The following is a 19888-nucleotide window of genomic DNA, read 5'->3' as shown; positions in this document are numbered from 1 at the left end:
AATTTTTCAACTTTATTTTTTGATGTAAAATTAAATTTGCAATCAAAAAGTACTTTAGTGAAATTTTGATAAAGTGCACCGTTTTCAAGTTATAGCCATTTTTATGTAACTTTTTTCAAAATAGTCGCAGTTTTTCATTTTTTTAAATTAGTGCACATGTTTGCCCACTTTTGAAAAAAATATTTTTGAAAAGCTGAGAAAATTCTCTATATTTTGCTTCTTCGGACTTTGTTGATACGACCTTTAGTTGCTGAGATATTGCAATGCAAAGGTTTAAAAACAGGAAAATTGTTGTTTTCTAAGTCTCACCCAAACAGCCCACCATTTTTCAATGTCGATATCTCAGCAACTAATGGTCCGATTTCGAAAACAATATTTCAAAATTTTCAAATCAAGACTAACATTTCAAAAGGGTCAAACATTCAATATTACGCCCTTTTAAAATGTTAGTCTTGATTTGAAAATTTTGTTTTCGAAAAGATCGGAAAATTTCACAAATGTTTCATGTATTAACATTGAAAATCGGACCATTAGTTGCTGAGATATCGACATTAAAAATGGTGGGCTGTTTGGGTGAGACATAGAAAACATCAATTTTCCTGTTTTTAAACCTTTGCATTGCAATATCTCAGCAACTAAAGGTCGTATCAACAAAGTCCGAAGAAGCAAAATATAGAGAATTTTCTCAGCTTTTCAAAAATATTTTTTTCAAAAGTGGGCAAACATGTGCACTAATTTAAAAAAATGAAAAACTGCGACTATTTTCAAAAAAGTCACTTAAATATGGATTTAACTTGAAAACGGTGCACTTTATCAAAATTTCACTAGAGTACTTTTTGATTGCAAATTTGATTTTACATCGAAAAATGAAGTTGAAAAATTTTTGCGACCAATATTTCGATTTTTTGAAAAAAATCAGTATTGATTAAAAAATTCATAACTCGGTCAAAGATTTTTTGCACAACCTGGAAATTTCTGAAAAGTTGGCATTTAATGTCCCCTAAAACATATCAAAAAATAAAAAAAAATAAAAATAGTGTTTTTTTGCAAATCAAGTTTTAGTGATAAAAAGTTAAATAAAAAATCACCAATTTTTTTTACCGTGTATCATTTTTTTCCAGTGTAGTCCGTATCCATACCTACAACTTTGCCGAAGACACCAAATCGATCAAAAAATTCCTTCAAAAGATACAGATTTTTGAATTTTCATACATCATTTTTGTATGGACAGCTGCCAAATTTGTATGGAAAATTATATGGACAAACTAATGATGCAAAATGGCTTCTTTGGGCATACCGAAGGCACCAAAAAAGTTTCAGTCGGATTAAAAAATACAAAAAAAAAATCGAATGACCGAAATCCTAGAGAACTGCTCATAAGGAAGGCTCCCACAAAGTTTGAGTCAATTACTGCCTACCAATGAAAAAACGGCTAATATCCACTTTTGGCAAAAACGAGATATTAGCACCAGGTGGTAGTTCCAACGTATCTTCTGCAACTTGAATTTTACTAAAATAGTGTTTTGATTTAGCTGCCGATTAAAAAAACCAAACGGCTAATATGCCACTTTTATGGGAAATAGCCTTGACGGAGATTTGGTGACAAACACTAAAACGCGTTTTTCTCGGAATACTTGATTTGGCTTAATAGCCGAATTTTCAATTATAGGCAGATTAAAACAATACAAAAAATAAAAATGCACGAAATCGGCAGATTTTGTAGAAAATTGCTCAAATTGGAAAATTTTGTAGATGATCATAATTTTTTTTATATATTTAAGCTTCCCTTATGCTCCCCCAGCTGTAGATTAAACCTAGATATTGTTGTTCCAGACTTGTAAAATAAAAATGTTAAGTAGCAGGATGAAAAATAAAACAAGTCTATAAGCTTAAGCACTTTAATTTGTTTTTCCATAAAAGTTCAACTGTTTTGGCGCTTTACTTCTACACGCACAGGAAACAAATGCTGCAAAAATTGTCAGCCTTGATTTGCTGCCTAACATGATACCTTTTCTGTCAAAATATGCGTTAAACCGTTTTTCCCTTGTGTCAATTGGCAGCGATCTGCTGCAGTCTTCACCAATACTCCGTTACGCTGGCGCAAATACGAATAATGGGTCAAAGAGAAGAGCATGTTCGTGCTCAGTCTCTCTTGTATCATCAAGCGCTCTTTAGCACAACGGTTTCGTGTTGGATTAAGAATTAAAAAGCTGCTAGTTTGATTCTCGTTCTGTAAAAGTTCAAAACAGAACAGTTGTTTTAAATTTTCTAACGCAATTCTTATTTGGTGCTTTGTTAGTTATATGAATGACCAAAACAGAACAGTACTTCACGCGGGATCACGCGTTTCCGTCGTCGCAAACCCTACCTTCGTTTCGCCGTTGCCCGGACAACCGACACCTCAAACATTCCCAAAACGTTAGGCTACCTTTACAGCTGACAGCCAGCGCCAGTACCAGTGCCTACTGAGACTTCAAACCGTGTGGATTTTAAAACAAATCGCGCTGCCCAACAGTTGCAAGTATTGCAAAATTCGCCCCCCCAGACCGAGAATGTAAAAGTTTTGCGGCGGCCATGCAAAATTCAACGCGCCTCGAGTTATGCAACACATGCTCGCAAATCTTTTCCGGGGAAATCTTTTGAAAGTTTCGCTGCTGCGGAGTAGTTAGGTGATTTTTGTTTGATATTTCGAAGAAAGTATATAATTGTCGGAAGAGTGTATGATTAATGTTATGTTGGCTGTAAATATATGCTCGTACGCGGTGCGAAAGGAAATAACAGTCGCTGGCTGCCATTGGGAACCGCCGAAGGACACGTGTAAGTGTGCAACGTTGTGCAAGGCCAACTAGACCAGAGAACAATGTGTATGATCAATAAGGTGACCAAACTTCACAGTTGTCGTCGTCGCCGCGTGGTGAGGTGGCAATCCGTCAGCGGTCAGCGTTCGGCCGGAAGTGTGTGAATCGCGCGTGGCCTTGACACGATTCGGAAGGTATACTTGCGGAGTTGTACGGGGGCAATCGCCTGGAGGCACGCAACCATGGGTCTCTTTGACAAGCTGTCCAGTATGCTGAAGATCAAAAAAGAGCAGATCAACATACTGGTGGTGGGGTTGAACAATAGTGGCAAGTCGACGATTGTGAACCGGTTCAAGAACCCGGACGAGCGCAGTAACGTCATCGTGCCGACGGTCGGATTCAGCATCGAGCGGTTTCAGAGTGAGTAATGTGCATGCTTTTTTTTGTTTTGTTTGATGCAATCTAGAAGGCCTTGATGGAGGGGTTTTTATTTCGTGTAACGTATGGTTGGGAATGCTCAAGGTTTATCGATTTTGCCACACTTTTTTTTGGAGGTTAGTTTTGTCAAAAGGGTTTGCAAGACTTGGTCACACGCGAACCTTCCAGAAGTCGCTCAAAAATGGGTAGACAAGGTTGCAGTTTCATGTGAACGATTATCGTGACTTCCTTTTTGTTTTTATTTTGTTTTTGGCTTCAATTTATGTTGTAGCGTGACTTTGTTTGATTTTTATTTCGCAAATGTCACGTCACATAAATGGCGGGTTTTTTCGTGACTTTGTGGCGCGATGTGATCGATGTTTCAATATGAAAGCACGATGGATGTCGTTTGATGAACGGTATTAGGAGATTGATAGAAGTTTTTTTTAAGTTGTTTAAGACACTTTTAAAATGAAATAATATGAGGAATTCCCTACAATTTCGAAAAATTTTCGCGATTTTTAAACTGCCGCTCGAAGCTAGTCCGTCCCATATGTAATTTCGTCAATTTTGAGGTAATGATGCAGTTTGGTTCAAAATCATGTAAACTATCAGAAAATCTATAAAATGTAGTACTTTGTTCTAGAAAGCCGGAGAAAATCCACTTTTTCGTGAAATTCTAACACGTAGTCTTATGGGCGGGACAACTTTGACACGCGTTTTTCTCGGCTTGCTGTTTTTACATATGGGACGGACACGATTAGAGCGGCAGTAAATCTCTGTCTTGAGAAGGGATTTTCTGATCAATTTGGTGCCTTTAGCAAAGTTGTAGGTTATGATTAGGACTTGTCAGAAAAAAGTACACGGAAAAAAACATTTTTTTATTTAACTTATGATGATTATAAGTTGAATTCCCAAAATATGTATTTTTTTATTTGTTTTAGGGGACTAAAAAAGACATCTTTTGAGAAATAGTGCGTGATGGTGCAAAATCTGGTTTAGGAGATATGATTTTTTGAAAAATAGTGTTTTTTTTTGGAAAATATTGATATTCTTTACAAAAATTAAGAAAAAATATTTTTGAAAGCAAAATCGAATTTGCAATCGAACTACTTTTTTTAAAATAAAATGTAACGTTTTCAAGTTATAGCTTCTTTTAAGTATACATTTTCGATTTTTTAAGTTTTTAATGAGTTTAAAAATAATACATGGAAGAAAAGGACTTCCGGAAAAATATTTTTAAAAATCGGCTTTCCTTCAATTTTTTTTTCTTGAACTTTGAAAATCGGGCAATTAGTGTCTGAGATACACGGAAAAAAATCAATTCTCGAAATCGTGAATTAAATTCACGAATGCGAGAACCACGAAGGAATATATGCACGTTTATGGTGCAAATGCACCATACTCATGAATAAATTCCTTCGTGGTTCTCACATTCGTGAACTTAATTCACGATTACGAGAATTGATTTTTTTCTGTGTATAGCCGCGCAAAGAATTCGAATCGTTGAAACTGAGTTTCTTTAAGTTTTACATAATTGGCCTGTAATTTTCAACTGACGATACCTCGGAAACTATTGGTTCGATTTTCAATGTTAAAAATTGAAACTTTTGCGAAAATCTTTTAATGAAAACAATTTCAAAATTAAAAAATAATCTTGCTTAACTTTTGAAAATCTCTTAAAAATTACAATTTTTCTTTTATAAATATTTTAGACAAAATTATAAAATATAAGAAATACTTTTATTGAAAGGATCAGAAAATTTCACAAAAGTTTGTATTTCTAACGTTGAAAATATTTAAAAATAATTCATTGAAATTGTTATAGTCAGGACTCTCCTGCAGATTCTTTGAAATGTGATCCGTTCACAAAATCGTCTTTGCGGTAAAATAGACTAAATATCATGCCATTTTTTTTATTTTTAACAAAAAGTATCACCGATTGCTACATGAGTTTATAAATTATTACAGTTATGCTACTGTCACAAGCTTGCAAAATATTAATAAAGTTATGAAAATATATTTTTCCAACAGTTTTATGTCCCTTTCAGTTACCAAAATTCAAAACCTGTAAAAAAATATTAAAAACCTTGAATTTATTTAAGAATGCAAAAACAAATGTTATCCCAGTTAACAGGGTCGAACACAAATCGCAAAAAATCGAATATTTGTGGTTTTTTGATAAAAAGTCGGAATCTGAAGCTCACCCGTTTAAAAAATATTTACAAACTCTTGAATAATTTTATAATCTTATGTAAAATTTTCAAACTTGAAATGACAAAAATACTCTTTTCGATTTTGTCATACTGCTTGAATATTTGAAAAAAAAAACGATTCCAAGTTGAATTTAAGTCTATGATAAAATATTTTTTGTCTTCAAATTAAAATTCATTTCATGGAAAAAAAATTAAACTGCTTCTTTTTGGAATATGAAAAAAATGAATTAAAAAATATAGCAAAAAGTAGGTGGTAAGGCATAAAGACCTATTAAACTGGATTTTGCATTAAAAAAAAAAAATCAAAACAGCAACACACTTACAACATGATAAATCAACATATATTATTGAAATAAAATATCAAAATGCACAAATTATGTCAAGTTTATACTTTTGCTAAATCTGTTAATTGGGTCCTACAATTATGCCTTAATTTGAGAAATTGTTGTTCACAATGATAAAGCTTATTTTTTTGCACACAATAACCTTTTGTAAGACAGCAAAGGATTTAAAATGGATTTTTTATTCAGTTTTTTTAAAATCAACTTCGTGACCCATCTTGACAGAATAGATCCTATTTGACCTTAGTTGATCCATCGAAAAAATGTTGTCCTGGGATTTTTTTTTGCATTAAAACAAAAAAAAATGATCAGAAATGGTTTTTAATCGTTTTTTCCGTAAGGCATAAAAATTTACACCCTATTGTTAGATTTTTTTTTGTTCAAGAAATTTTGTTCGATAATTAGTACTGCCTATTATTTGAGGTTCAGGCAAAAGGAAAAGTCGGGAATTTGAAATTGGAATTCGAATGGCCAACCTGTTAAATTAATAATGTATAATAAATAACTTACAATTTATTTTATTTTTTTCCATATAAAATTAAAATTTTCGCCAATAATTTCTCAATCGCTCAGATTTTTTGAATTGAAAACTTTAAATAAAATTTGTACCAGCCTTAAAAAATCTAAATTGAAAAAATGTTGCGATCTATGATAATTTTTTTTCGCAAATTGAATGTTTCTATAAAATTTTCATTTAATGTCCAAGCTATATGAAAAAGCAAAAATATTAAAGATCAAGTTAGATAAGTGTTACCCAGTCAGCTCAAGGTTTTTTTTCAAACCAACGATGACTTGGAAACTTTTGATACTATTTTCAATCAATGTCAAAAAACAAAGTTGCGTCAACTGGATGAATCGGGACTACAGTTTGAATTCTAGACAAAAGACAAAAAATTCTAGACCACTTTAATGAACTTGGTCAACTTGTTATGAACAAAATGCAATGCCAGTAGCAAAATATTGTGAAGATTTGCCCTTGGCCAGATAACTTGTTGATCCCGAGGGCTTTCGTGATGCATACAATAAGCTTGCATAAACAATCCAACTGAGTCATTATCACTATTGAGAAGAGGAAGAGACACAAAAAATGCAAACAATCCATTTTGTAGTTGATAAAGCTTCTGCATGCCCTACATTCTTGTTTTTGAGTATACTGAGTTCAAAATAAGCAACAATGAATAACCTGTTCGCCTACAATTATCGCTCCGACTTCCTTCCTTGTCTGAAAGACAGACGACCTTCTCACGGGGCACGACATGTCCAGACGGGCGAAAACACCTCAATATAAGGTATCACCGGCGCAACACCAGCCCTTCCGCGGTCTTATTAAAAATTGATAGTCGTGAGACAGTTCAGCATTTAGCTTGACGCAAAGCATCTACAGACAAACAGACGTAAATCGCTTTAAAATTATATAGAGCAACCATTTAACGGTTATTTTGATTGTTCAGAAACTCACCACGGCAATTTAGAACTAACCACAGCTCACGACTCGATGGTTCTAGTGTGAAGTGATTGATGAATATTCAGTAAACGTGTGATTTGACGTCTACTTATCTGTGGCAAATCAAAACAAAATTGTTGTTTTCCATTGATCACGTGGGAGTGTCATCGTCTCTGATAAATAAATCTGTTTGCTACGATGCCAAATGGAATGTGTAATAAGAATGCAATTTGTTACGGTGTTAAATGTTTTTAAATTCGAACAATACATCTCCCCCCTTGACAAACCCTTTACTCGTAATCGGTGGTCGTGCGGACGTACACGTGGCCCGACGGCATCGAGACGCGTTCGATTCCGTTGGGGAACAGCCGGTCGGCGTCCGACTCGGAAACACTGGGCAAAATCATCACCTTGGTTCCAGGCTGGAAAGATTTCGAAAATTAAGTCCCATATTTTCGAACGAATTTCTGTTAGTAACTTACGGTCCAATTGGCGGGTGTGGCAATCACCTTGAGCCGGTCCGTCAGCTGGAGCGAATCGATGACACGCAGAATCTCACTGGTTTAGTGTCGGTAGTTGGATCAAGTGTCAAGTGGGCCGGCCGAGCAGAGACAAATAGAGTAATGAAAAAAATACAGTATGTTAATTGAGTCTGGTCAGGTTCAAGTGGATGATTTGTTTTCTTTCCGGGGGCTCGAGCAAACTACAGTCGACTCTCTGGTTGTCAATATCCAAGGGACCGTCGAGGAAGAGAATCATCAGTTTACAGAACGATGCAAAATGAAGACTCGATTGAAAATATTTTTTTCTTAATACCCAGCTATGGGAGAGAATCATGGCAACGTCCATCAAACAAAAACAAACTAATGTCAAACACCTTTCAAAGCTTCGTTTCGCCAAGAAAAATGTCTATGCAAGCCATGAAAAACTAAAATTATTGACAACCGGAAGAGATTTTTAAAGCAAACAGAATCCAAGGGACCGTCGAGGAAGAGATCCTTCAAGCAAGGGAAAATATCGAGGAATGAAGATTATTGAAGTATGCAGATTGAAGGGACTGAAGAATTCATCGAAAGATGGAGAATTATTGATATCGAGAAGATCGACAGCCAGAGAGTCGACTGTAAATTTACATAAAGTGGAAGAATGGTGGTGTGTTGTTTACTTACTCGACATTCCTGCCCGTAGAAGTGGGATAGTGCATCGTCAGACGGACGCGGTGATCGGGGCTGGAATTAGAATTAGAATTGAATTGTGTTAGTTTTGGCCTTAAGTTGATTGTTGGATTAGAAATGTTGGAAACATTTTTTTATGTAGCGGAAACTAAATGACGATTTTCTTAGAACTTTCAATGACAAAGCTTCATTAAATACTTCATGAAGTCTTTCCGAAAATCTTTGTGTATCTGATCAGACCAAGTAGAAGCATTTACCAACTCAGTCAAACTTTTAATATTGAAAGACATTTTCTTAATATATTTCAGCACTTTTCTCGTTGAAATCTTGGCCAGCACAGCCTGGGGGTAAATATTGTAGCCACCAAATTGGATTAGATGAATGCATAGTTATTTAGCTGCATGAAATTTGGAAGCATCATACAAAACTGCTTATCTAAAATAATGCAGAATTAGCGTGTGATGCATGGGGTTAGATTATTTTGAAAATATTTCAACTGCCTACTACCTTTATAGGTATTAAAAAATGAAAAATATCATCAAAGCATTTTCAGCATATTTTCAACTGTTTTACAATCCAAATGCTAATGAAATGCAATTGTGAAACATGTTGTTATTAATTTAAAAAATGTGTACCTGCGGTAGATGAAAATTGTATGGTTTAAATTTACATCTTTTTGATGTAGGTATCGTAATCAGGGGTAACATTGGGTCTAGAGAGTCTTCAAAATCTTCAAAATCTTCAAAATCTTCAAAATCTTTAAAATCTTCAAAATCTTCAAAATCTTCAAAATCTTCAAAATCTTTAAAATCTTCAAAATCTTCAAAATCTTCAAAATCTTCAAAATCTTCAAAATCTTCAAAATCTTCAAAATCTTCAAAATCTTCAAAATCTTCAAAATCTTCAAAATCTTCAAAATCTTCAAAATCTTCAAAATCTTCAAAATCTTCAAAATCTTCAAAATATTCAAAATCTTCAAAATCTTCAAAACCTTCAAAATCTTCAAAATCTTCAAAATCTTAAAAATCTTCAAAATCTTCAAAATCTTCAAAATCTTCAAAATCTTCAAAATCTTCAAAATCTTCAAAATCTTCAAAATCTTCAAAATTTTCAAAATCTTCAAAATTTTCAAAATTTTCAAAATTTTCAAAATCTTCAAAATCTTTAAAATCTTCAAAATCTTCAAAATCTTCAAAATCTTTAAAATCTTCAAAATCTTCAAAATCTTCAAAATCTTCAAAATCTTCAAAATCTTCAAAATCTTCAAAATCTTCAAAATCTTCAAAATCTTCAAAATCTTCAAAATCTTCAAAATCTTCAAAATCTTCAAAATCTTCAAAATCTTCAAAATCTTCAAAATCTTCAAAATCTTCAAAATCTTCAAAATCTTCAAAATCTTCAAAATCTTCAAAATCTTCAAAATCTTCAAAATCTTCAAAATCTTCAAAATCTTCAAAATCTTCAAAATCTTCAAAATCTTCAAAATATTCAAAATCTTCAAAATCTTCAAAATCTTCATAATCTTCAAAATCTTCATAATCTTCAAAATCTTCAAAATTTTTAAAATCTTCAAAGCTTTAAAAACTTCAAAATCTTCAAAATCTTCAAATCTTCAAAATCTTCAAAATCTTCAAAATCTTCATAATCTTCAAAATCTTCAAAATCTTCAAAATCTTCAAAATCTTCAAAATCTTCAAAATCTTCAAAATCTTCAAAATCTTCAAAATCTTCAAAATCTTCAAAATCTTCAAAATCTTCAAAATCTTCAAAATCTTCAAAATCTTCAAAATCTTCATTAACTTAAAAAACATTTTTTTTCAAAAAAATGTATGCATTTTTGTATGACCCAATCTCATCCCTCAAACGAAATGTGTGTTGATCGCCTATGTAAAAAAATAGTTAAAGTCCAGGTTCGATTATCCAAAGGCTTTGACAAATTTGGGGAGCGTTCTTTTATTACGTAACGCAGTTGAGGGGAGGGAGGGGGGGTTCGAAGGCCGTGTTATGCTCCATAAAAAAAACATAAATTTTTTATGGAAATTTTGTTACGAGGGGGGGGGTCCAAAAATCAGTTTTTTGCGTTACGTAATAAAAGAAGGCTCCCTTGGATAGTCAAATCTTTGGATAATCTAAAACATAAATTTTTTTTTCTCTTTGTCCTATTTTTTATGTAAAGCTCAAGTATGACCCATTAACTACGCTGAGTGATTTAGAATCTAAGATGGCGGTGATTAAATACTTAAAAATAATTTTGTAATTCAATACGGAATAAAATGTTCAAATTTCACTAAGATTGGGACGCAGAACTCGAATACGAAACAATTTCTGATTCGATTACGAAATTTTGGATAATCGAGTCTGGGCTGTATTAAACAGAAGAGGGTAAAATTTCATATTTTTCTGGTAATGATTTACTGACGCTCAGATGTAATATTATCATGATTTTTTTACTGCGTTGTACGACCAACAAAGATGAAGTTGATTATAGGATCTTCTTTCAGCCTTTAAAAAAATCATTGCATACACAAATGTTGGTTTAGGAGAGTTGACTCCATTTTTGCTTAAAAGATTTTTTTTTCAGATGAGAAAGAGGTTAAATTAAAAAAAAATCATCAAACTGAAGAAATTTGTATTTTTAAAGTCTTTTTAGATAGCAAATTTTATTCTGAATCTGAAAATGGACTAGAAAAATGATTTTCCAGAAAGTTGCAAAAAGAAGATTTTTTCAGCATGAGTCGTGCAAATACGACGATTGCTGACAAAATCATGTTTTGCAATTCTGGAAAACACCATTTGAATTTGATTTTTCAGTGATACGTTTGTTTTCCCGCTTGAATCAAGGCTTGAATGTTATTTGCCGTCAAGATAAGTGTCAAACTGCAAAACAGTATCTAAAATTATACTTATACTTACTTTTCCTGTCATTCTTGAACGCCAAAATAGCCTACTTTTCTGTACCAAAAATAACAGAATCGAATAGCAACACTTTTCAAAATAAATGCATTAAGATTCAAATTATAATAGCTTTCACTCTTACCTGATAATGAACAGTGCCCGCACGGTTTGAGCCAGCTCCGGATCGTCCTTATCGTTGTCGTCCAGCATGCCAAAACGAACGGCCAGCTCTCGGCTCGGATCGGCAATGATCGGATACGGGAAGTTGCCGATGATGTCCGGACAGTACGATTTGATGTCCTATCACAAGCAAACAACATTTTGTTGATTAATCCATCGTTATCACCACATCACAAAACAAATAATTAACTGATTGACAGTTTACACACTCACATTGACCCAATCCACGTGACACTTGAGGTCATCGACCGAGTGCGCCAGAATCTTCACATTTCGCTTCTCAAAGTGCTCCCGGTGGACCGCAATCCGGCCCAGCTCGGTCGTGCAAACGGGGGTGAAATCGGCCGGATGGGAAAACAGCACACACCATCTGGTGAAAATCACAAAAAAACTGATTGAATTTCACTTTTAACAATAAATTCTAAAGAAATCACTAACGAATCTCCCAGCCACTCGTAGAAGTCGATCGGGCCCTTGGTACTGTCGGCCTTGAAGTTGGGAATGGTTGATCCGATACGCATCTTGAATTGCACCACAAAACTTGTTGAACAAAAAGCTTGAGAGTTGTTCACTGTACGAACTCCTAGAACTGACTGAACTGGTCGGGGACGAACGCAGAGGACAATATATATATGCTTTGCGCTATCAATCTCGAATAGTAGGCCTGGTTGGTCTCTGACCATCAAGCTCAGCTGTTTTCGGCTTCCTAGATTATTTATTAGACATTGCACTTGTATGGGTGTAACCGTTTGCAGTCAATCACATCATTGTTGGTATCAATAAAATTATTGAATAATATATGTGATGTAATTTCAGTAATATGTTTAGATGTTTTTGAAAAAGATGAAAAACTGTTGGTCACTTAAGGGTTTACATTGTACTTGTTGCAATTTTCTTCTCTGATATTATTTTCGAGAGTGTACCAGTGGAGAAGCTGTGCGCTCGGTGAGTTGAGCCGGTTCTAGTCCGAACGTAAACACTTTTCGAGGGCGTAAAACAGGAAACTTGAGCTTAACTGGTGGCGCGGTTGATGCGCAGCGTGAGTGGTGTGTACGTAAGAATATACGAATGATGAAACACACCTCCTTGGCGGTTGAAATTGGGAGTGATTGTTGTGAGTTTGACTATTTTATCAAATTTTTGTATCTTGTATACATTTTTGAACACTGATAATTCGTTTTAAAAGCCGGTTCAGAAGAACCCCACTCCTAGACAAGATTCAATTTGAATATTCTCCATTTTTCATAATTTATTAGTTTGGTTAATCCATAATTTTCGAAATATCTTCATTTTCCCTACACCCAAAACTGGCAGCGCTAGTCCGAGAGAATGATGGTCTCGAGTCGAGAGAATAGTGGTACCATTCACGGACGCAGAGAACACAGCTCGAGATGGGCGATAGAACTATTCTCTCGAGGTTCATTTGCAAAAAAAGTTCATCCGTCAAACAAAAAACCAAAAGTGTCGACAACGGGAATCGAACCAGAGACCTTTGACAAACCAATCCAATGACTTAGCTGCCTCGGCCACCACAGCTTGGTGACCAAGGAGTAGTCAGAAGTCGATGTATGACACTTGTTGGAGATTTATTGATTCAACTAACGAATGAACTCATTTGTTATGATGGTGTGAGTTGGTACCATTATTCTATCGATTTTGGCACTGAGCCCTCAATAAATTTTGAGAGAACGATTATCTCGATTCTGAATTTTGGGTGTAGGAAAATTGAAAATTAAGGTATTTTTAAAATCTATCCAAAAGGCCAAACTCTGCCAAAATTTTATTAAATTAAATATGCATAGTAAAATGTAGCTATTTCAGGAATAAAAACCAGTAAAATTTATATTTTTGCGAACCTAAATTTAAAAAAAATTAAAATAATAAATGAATTAAAAAAATCAAAAACGAATTTGTTTTCAAACTTATGCTCTACAGTTTCGACACTTAAACATTTTCTTTTAAAAAATTGGTTATAAAACAGCAACCTTTAAATTATAAGAAAATAGCTCAGAATTTTTTTCAACATTTTTCTAGTTTCAAATCAAATAAGCAATTCTCTACTTTTCTCTATTATTTCTTAGAACAATTATTATTTTTTATTTCGATGAAACTCTGTCCATACAAGTCTCCATACAAATTTAGTATTAGAAAATTCATATCTTAATCTTTTTTTTATCTGTTTGGTGTCGAAGTTGTATGTTAAGATTAAGTTTTCAGAATATTGAGTACAAGGAAAACAAATTTAGCGAATTTTTGATTTTACCTTTTATCACAAAAGTGTATGTGTCGTTGATTGAAAATAGAATGCTTTTTGTGTAAAACTAAGAGATAGTTATTTTTCCCTTATTTTAATAAACTGCTTCTTTTGGTATAGGAAATGCACTTAAAAAGTTCCATAAAAAAATAAAATGAGAAGTCGAGAACGTTGAGGATTGCTCATTTAATTCAAAATGAGAAAGACCTTCAAACTTTTTTTTACTGAAAAGTTTAAAAAAATTAGATTTTTTTCGAAAAAAGTTACCAAATTTGGTTTAACTCGAAAATGGTTCATTTATTAAAATTTCTAATAAGGCCGATGCAAATATATAAAAAAGTTTTTGTCCCTCGGCCCTGGCCGAGGTCAAGGGGGGGGGCAAAAAAATAAAAAAAATATAAAAATTTAAATAACAAGCCATAGTCTTCACATTTAAATGAAAAAAGTGTTTTAAAATGCATTTTACACTAGTTCAGTTGTTTTGCAATCATTAGTTTTCAAAAAATCTAAGATCTGACAAAAACAAAAATTATATCGAAAAAAAAAGATTTTGCATCGAAAATTTTCAAAAAATTTTAAGATTTTTTTATAAACCCAAACATGCTAAAAATGATTTTAAACGCAGGAGAATGTTTTTTAATTTGATTTCAGCTGGTTGCACTTGAATTTTCATTGAAATTTTTAAGTTTAGTGTAAAAATATTTTTTTTGCCCCCTGATTTTTCAGGCCAATTTTGAAGGGGGGGGGGTGACAAAAACTTTTAAAAATATTTGTACCAGCCTAAGTACATTTTGATTGCAAATTCGATTTTAAAACAGACAAAGATTTTTGAACTTTTTTTTTTAACTTTCGAAAAAAAATCTTCATTTTCCAAAAAAAATCATAACTTGGCGAAATAAAAACGTCATGCACTATGACTTAAAAGTTGGCATTTTTATCTACCAAATCGTTTAAAAAAAAATTAGAAGATCAATTAAAACAGGCAAAAAATGAAAAATTGAAAGTAAAATCATGAAAAAACTATAGAGGCAAACGATAATGACAGGAGCAGGGCTTGCGAAATTTCGACTTTGTTGGTGATAGCTGACAGAACGCTCCAATCGTCTTCACCACGACAACCTGATTTTTACATTCTACTTTCGTTTGTTTCACACACAAAGGAATGAGTGTTACGCAAAGTCACTCACACAATCATTGACTTCCCTCCAGGAGAAAAATCGCTTGGAGAGCGTTCGTTTGACATTCTACCGAGATTCCGATCATCTCTCCAATGATAGCAATCATATGATTTCTGTCACCACGCAGCATACACTAGGAAGAGAGAGACAAAAACGAGAGAAAGAGCACGTTCCCGAGCAGGGGTAAATAACACGGGAATACCAAATTTTGGTATTACTTGGGCAAATAACAGGGACCAAAATGTGCCCTTGGTTGCCCAGTAATAGATGGTAAAATACCATGAAATCATACCAAAGTCTAGTATGTGGAAGGGCACAACAATACCAAACCATGTTATTCCAAGAATAAAATAATACCTCAAAATAAAACCATTTCAATACCAAATTGAGGTCTTCTGGATTTTTGAACATTGCTTGAATACCAAAACTTGGTATTGCCATGGTTTAATTTTTAGGTATTACCGCGCCCTTGGAAAATCAGATTTTGGTATTCCTGTGGTCTTCCAAATACATAATTTTGGTATGATTTCATGGTATTTTATAATCTATTACTGGGCAACCAAGAGCACATTTTGGTCCCTGTTATTTGCCCAAGTAATACCTAAATTTGGTATTTTCATACCATTTTTAGTGCAACAGTTGCAGTTAGTGAAAAAACTGAAAAGAAATGATCCATATGCAACAGCCAAATCTACTCAACTGATGATTCCATGTTGTTCTTAGTGATATTCTTCACCACATCGAATGCATTTGTCATTGATGAACGGCCTGTGCTTGAAGTTCTTGAAGATTCTAAAAAATAACAAGATTGAAAAATAAGTGTTATTAAAATGAAACTGGATTGAAATTCACCAAAATTCTATAATCTGTCGATTAACTCGTTTTTCAAAGGTTATATTCAAATGGTTATCTCAACTTAGAGAAATTTCAACGTTTTAAAAAAAATCTTAGTGGGTATATATAGAAAAATGAAAATCAGCTTTAACATTTTTCGGTTTCAAGTCATTTTAGCGCAAAATTAATTATCTCATCAAAATTTATAAAAAAAAATCCCATAGTTTCAGAGGAATTTGATAAAACACTTTAATACCAAAATAATACCAAAATGTGCCATCCTGACTTAGAAAATTTTCCACAATTTCAAGTCATTTCTTTAGGGGGTATATCAAAAATGTTTAAAATCAAGTTTGAAATTTCCGGTTTTCAATGAAAGCATTCGCTTTGAGACATCATTTTAGCGCAAAATTAATTATTTTGTCAAAATTGGTCAAAATTTTCCCATAGTTTCAGAGGAATTTGATAAAACACTTTAATACCAAAATAATACCAAAATGTGCCATCCTGACTTAGAAAATTTTCCACAATTTCAAGTCATTTCTTTAGGGGGTATATCAAAAATGTTTAAAATCAAGTTTGAAATTTCCGGTTTTCAATGAAAGCATTCGCTTTGAGACATCATTTTAGCGCAAAATTAATTATTTTGTCAAAATTGGTCAAAATTTTCCCATAGTTTCAGAGGAATTTGATAAAACACTGTAATACCAAAAGAATACCAATATGTGGTGTTCGACCATTGACAAATTCTGCAATTTTGCAATATCAAAACAATACCTTTAATTGGTATGATAGCACATTTTGCTCTTGCATAATCCTTAAGACAAATTTTAAAGGGTCCAGAAATACCAAAATTTGGTATTGATACCAGAGAAAAGTATTATTACGCATTTCCATTGTTATTTACCCATGCTCGGGTTGTCTCGTTCGGGCGGCTGCTTGAGTGGTGCTCATTTTTCGTTCGTTTCGTCATCGTGTTTACATTAATCGACCGTCGCCAAGCAATGACGGTCATGATAGGCGTTGTGTGTCAGCGATCAAATATCGTTTTGGGAAATGATCGCTGACAGAAAGTTCTATCGAATATCGAGCAGATCCCTTTTCAAGCATTGGACAGGAGGTGGTAGGATAAGGCAAATACTATCAGAAACAAACTTAAACTTATCCAGATAAATGCAAATTAAAATGATTAAATTTAGCAAATCAAGACTGGCGTTTGAATAGGTCATATTTGTCTTCCGATTTGATTCCAGAATTAAGAGGAAGGTTTTCTTTTACTTTAAAAAAATTACGCATCGAAAAATTGGCAATAAAAGGAATTTTTTTCACTACTGTTCATTTTCTATTATTTTCCATCTTCAGAAGATTACTTTGAGCAACTTTTGTTCTACGGAAAACTGGACTTCTCATTTTTTATGGTTTTATAAAGTTGAACCAGGAAAAATGCTATTTCTGAAAACATTGGCAAGTTCACATATAACAAGGAATGTCATCAAACCTATGTTTTTTTTTATTTGGGGCTTCTTTTTTTCAATTCTTTTTTAAAATTTATATTTGGTAAAAAAAATGTTTTCTTTGCGATTCTTTAAATCGAAGTCTGTCAAGAGGCGGTTGGGTCTTAGAGGGGTTATCCCGAGCATGGGTTTATAACAAGGGAAATGCGTAATATGTAATACCTTTCTCTGGTATCAATACCAAATTTTGGTGTTCCTGAACCCTTTAAAATTTGTCTTAAGGATTATGCAAGAGCAAAATTTGGTATCATACCAATTTTAAGGTACACCCAAAGTTAAAGAACGAGGGGATAGTCCACACGAAAAGAAACGTGAGGAAAGTGCTATTTTGCGAGAGTAAAGTCCTCTCGCGTGTTCATTCGTTCATTGGAACAGTTCATCCTATTGAGTGGCTTACCATGGTGGCCCATACGGCAAAGGCACGGTTCAATAAGCCGAAGGTCTTGGGTTCGAGTCTCGGTACCGGTACTTTTTTTTTTTTTGATAGATGAACTTTTTTTGAAGATGAACCCATGAGTAAAGTACTCTCGGTAATTTCGGGATTTATCCTCTCCGTCCGCACACAGTACCATTTTACTACCGAATCGTGCTCTTTATCCTCTCGTATGCCGATGCTCAGTTCTGGGTGTATTGTTTTGATATTACAAAATTGCAAAATTTGTGAATGGTCGGACACCACATTTTGGTATTCTTTTGGTATTACAGTATTTTATCAAATTTATCTGAAACTATGGGAAAATTTGGACCAATTTTGACAAAATAATTAATTTTGCGCTAAAATGATGTCTCAAATTTTCTAAGTCAGGATACCACATTTTGGTATTATTTTGGTATTAAAGTGTTTTATCACATTCCTCTGAAACTTTGGGAAAATTTTGAACAAATTTGACAAGGTCATTAACTTTGCGCTAAATGACTCGAAAACAAAAAAAAATGATGTTGATTTTTTAAATTTGTGATGTGCCCATTAAGAAAATTTGTAAAATCGTTGAAATTTCTCTAAATATGATTCAAATAAATAGTTTTAATAGAACGTGTTTTGTATAGATCTAGAAATTATAGTCTATTACTTAAATTGAATGCGGTTCTAATAAATTTCAAAATATTTTCTACTCACCTTTCAGATCAGGGAGTCTTCTTCACGGCGTTCGACATGTCCGGTGCCACGCGATACCGCAGTCTCTGGGAGCATCACTTCAAGTCCTGCCAGGGCATCGTGTTTGTCATCGATTCCAGCGACCGAATGAGGCTAGGTGACTTTACGTTTGATGCTTTTTTTAAAATTCGCAATTTAATTTAAATGTTCCCTTTCAGTGGTCGTCAAAGACGAGCTGGAGCTGCTGCTGCAGCACCAGGACATTGCGAACCGCCGGGTACCGATACTGTTTTTTGCCAACAAGATGGACTGTGCGGACGCGTTGAGCAGCGTGAAGATCGCCGCCGGGTTGGGCCTGGAGAAGATCAAGGACAAGCCGTGGCACATCAGCTCGAGCAACGCGCTGACCGGGGAGGGCCTGCAGGACGGCGTGCAGTGGATGGTGCACCAGATTCGGGAGTGCGTGGCCAGCTCGAAGGAGAAGAGTACGTAAAAGACTGCGAAAGGGAGGGAGGGGTTTAGGATGGAATGGTTTGTAATTCGATGAGAATGGTGTAAAAAAACATATCAGTGAGCTCGATTTAGGAATTTAGGAATTGAAAATCTAGTCAAGAATAATAAATGTTTCGATGGGCTTTGCAAAACTCGTACTTTTTTCTAATTCGATGATGACTTCTAAAAATGAGAGCTGTTTTGCTATGGAATGCAGAAGAGAAGCTTTTATGAAATAACAAAGCAGGCTGGGTGAAAACGGACTGAAGTATAAGTTTGATAGGGAGCCGTAAAAGCTTTTCGTTATAGCAAAGCTCGCTCTTTCCAAGCTTTGCTCCATTCATGCCTACTATGACAAAGTTTTTTATTCTATGAACAGTGGTATGAAAAACCAGGGATGTAATTTAAATTTTCTTAAAAATAATTTTTGAATTCTTGTCTTTGTTTTTTTTTGTGTTCTTTTTCTCCTGTTTCTCTTGCTTCTCTTGCTTTTCTTACTTCTATTGCTTCTTTTGCTTCTCTTGCTTCTCTTCTCTTTTTTGTTTTTGTTTTTGTTTTTGTTTTTGTTTTTGTTTTTGTTTTTGTTTTTGTTTTTGTTTTTGTTTTTGTTTTTGTTTTTGTTTTTGTTTTTGTTTTTGTTTTTGTTTTTGTTTTTGTTTTTGTTTTTGTTTTTGTTTTTGTTTTTGTTTTTGTTTTTGTTTTTGTTTTTGTTTTTGTTTTTGTTTTTGTTTTTGTTTTTGTTTTTGTTTTTGTTTTTTGTTTTTGTTTTTGTTTTTGTTTTTGTTTTTGTTTTTGTTTTTGTTTTTGTTTTTGTTTTTGTTTTTGTTTTTGTTTTTGTTTTTGTTTTTGTTTTTGTTTTTGTTTTTTGTTTTTGTTTTTGTTTTTGTTTTTGTTTTTGTTTTTGTTTTTGTTTTTGTTTTTGTTTTTGTTTTTGTTTTTGTTTTTGTTTTTGTTTTTGTTTTTGTTTTTGTTTTTGTTTTTGTTTTTGTTTTTGTTTTTGTTTTTTGTTTTTGTTTTTGTTTTTGTTTTTGTTTTTGTTTTTGTTTTTGTTTTT

At 33.5% G+C, this 19888-nt stretch overlaps 2 protein-coding genes across 4 annotated transcripts; one reads left to right on the top strand and one right to left on the bottom strand.

Moving 5' to 3' along the window:
* Positions 1-2443: 2443 nt before the first annotated feature.
* On the top strand, positions 2444-18965 carry LOC120418579 (ADP-ribosylation factor-like protein 6). Of its 3 annotated transcripts, XM_039581025.2 has the most exons (5): positions 2444-2817; positions 2896-3218; positions 8700-8738; positions 18371-18499; positions 18561-18965. In XM_039581025.2, the coding sequence occupies exons 2-5, from the start codon at positions 3041-3043 to the stop codon at positions 18833-18835; spliced, it is 621 nt and encodes a 206-aa protein (XP_039436959.1). In that variant the 5' UTR covers positions 2444-2817; positions 2896-3040; the 3' UTR covers positions 18836-18965. The 3 variants fall into 3 exon arrangements, with proteins under 3 accessions (XP_039436959.1, XP_039436958.1, XP_039436961.1); XM_039581024.2 differs by having other exon boundaries at positions 2444-3218; XM_039581027.2 differs by lacking the exon at positions 8700-8738 and having other exon boundaries at positions 2447-3218; positions 18561-18958.
* LOC120418578 (peroxiredoxin-6-like) lies at positions 7406-12069 on the bottom strand. Its single transcript, XM_039581023.2, has 6 exons — positions 11905-12069; positions 11680-11836; positions 11429-11586; positions 8386-8445; positions 7699-7774; positions 7406-7638 (listed from the first exon to the last, which is right to left on the bottom strand). The coding sequence occupies exons 1-6, from the start codon at positions 11985-11987 to the stop codon at positions 7507-7509; spliced, it is 666 nt and encodes a 221-aa protein (XP_039436957.1). The 5' UTR covers positions 11988-12069; the 3' UTR covers positions 7406-7506.
* Positions 18966-19888: the final 923 nt, after the last annotated feature.

Source organism: Culex pipiens, chromosome 2 (assembly GCF_016801865.2).
Source record: "Culex pipiens pallens isolate TS chromosome 2, TS_CPP_V2, whole genome shotgun sequence".
NCBI classification, from domain to species: Eukaryota; Metazoa; Arthropoda; class Insecta; order Diptera; family Culicidae; genus Culex; species Culex pipiens.
This window is presented reverse-complemented; position numbering and strand designations above follow the sequence as displayed.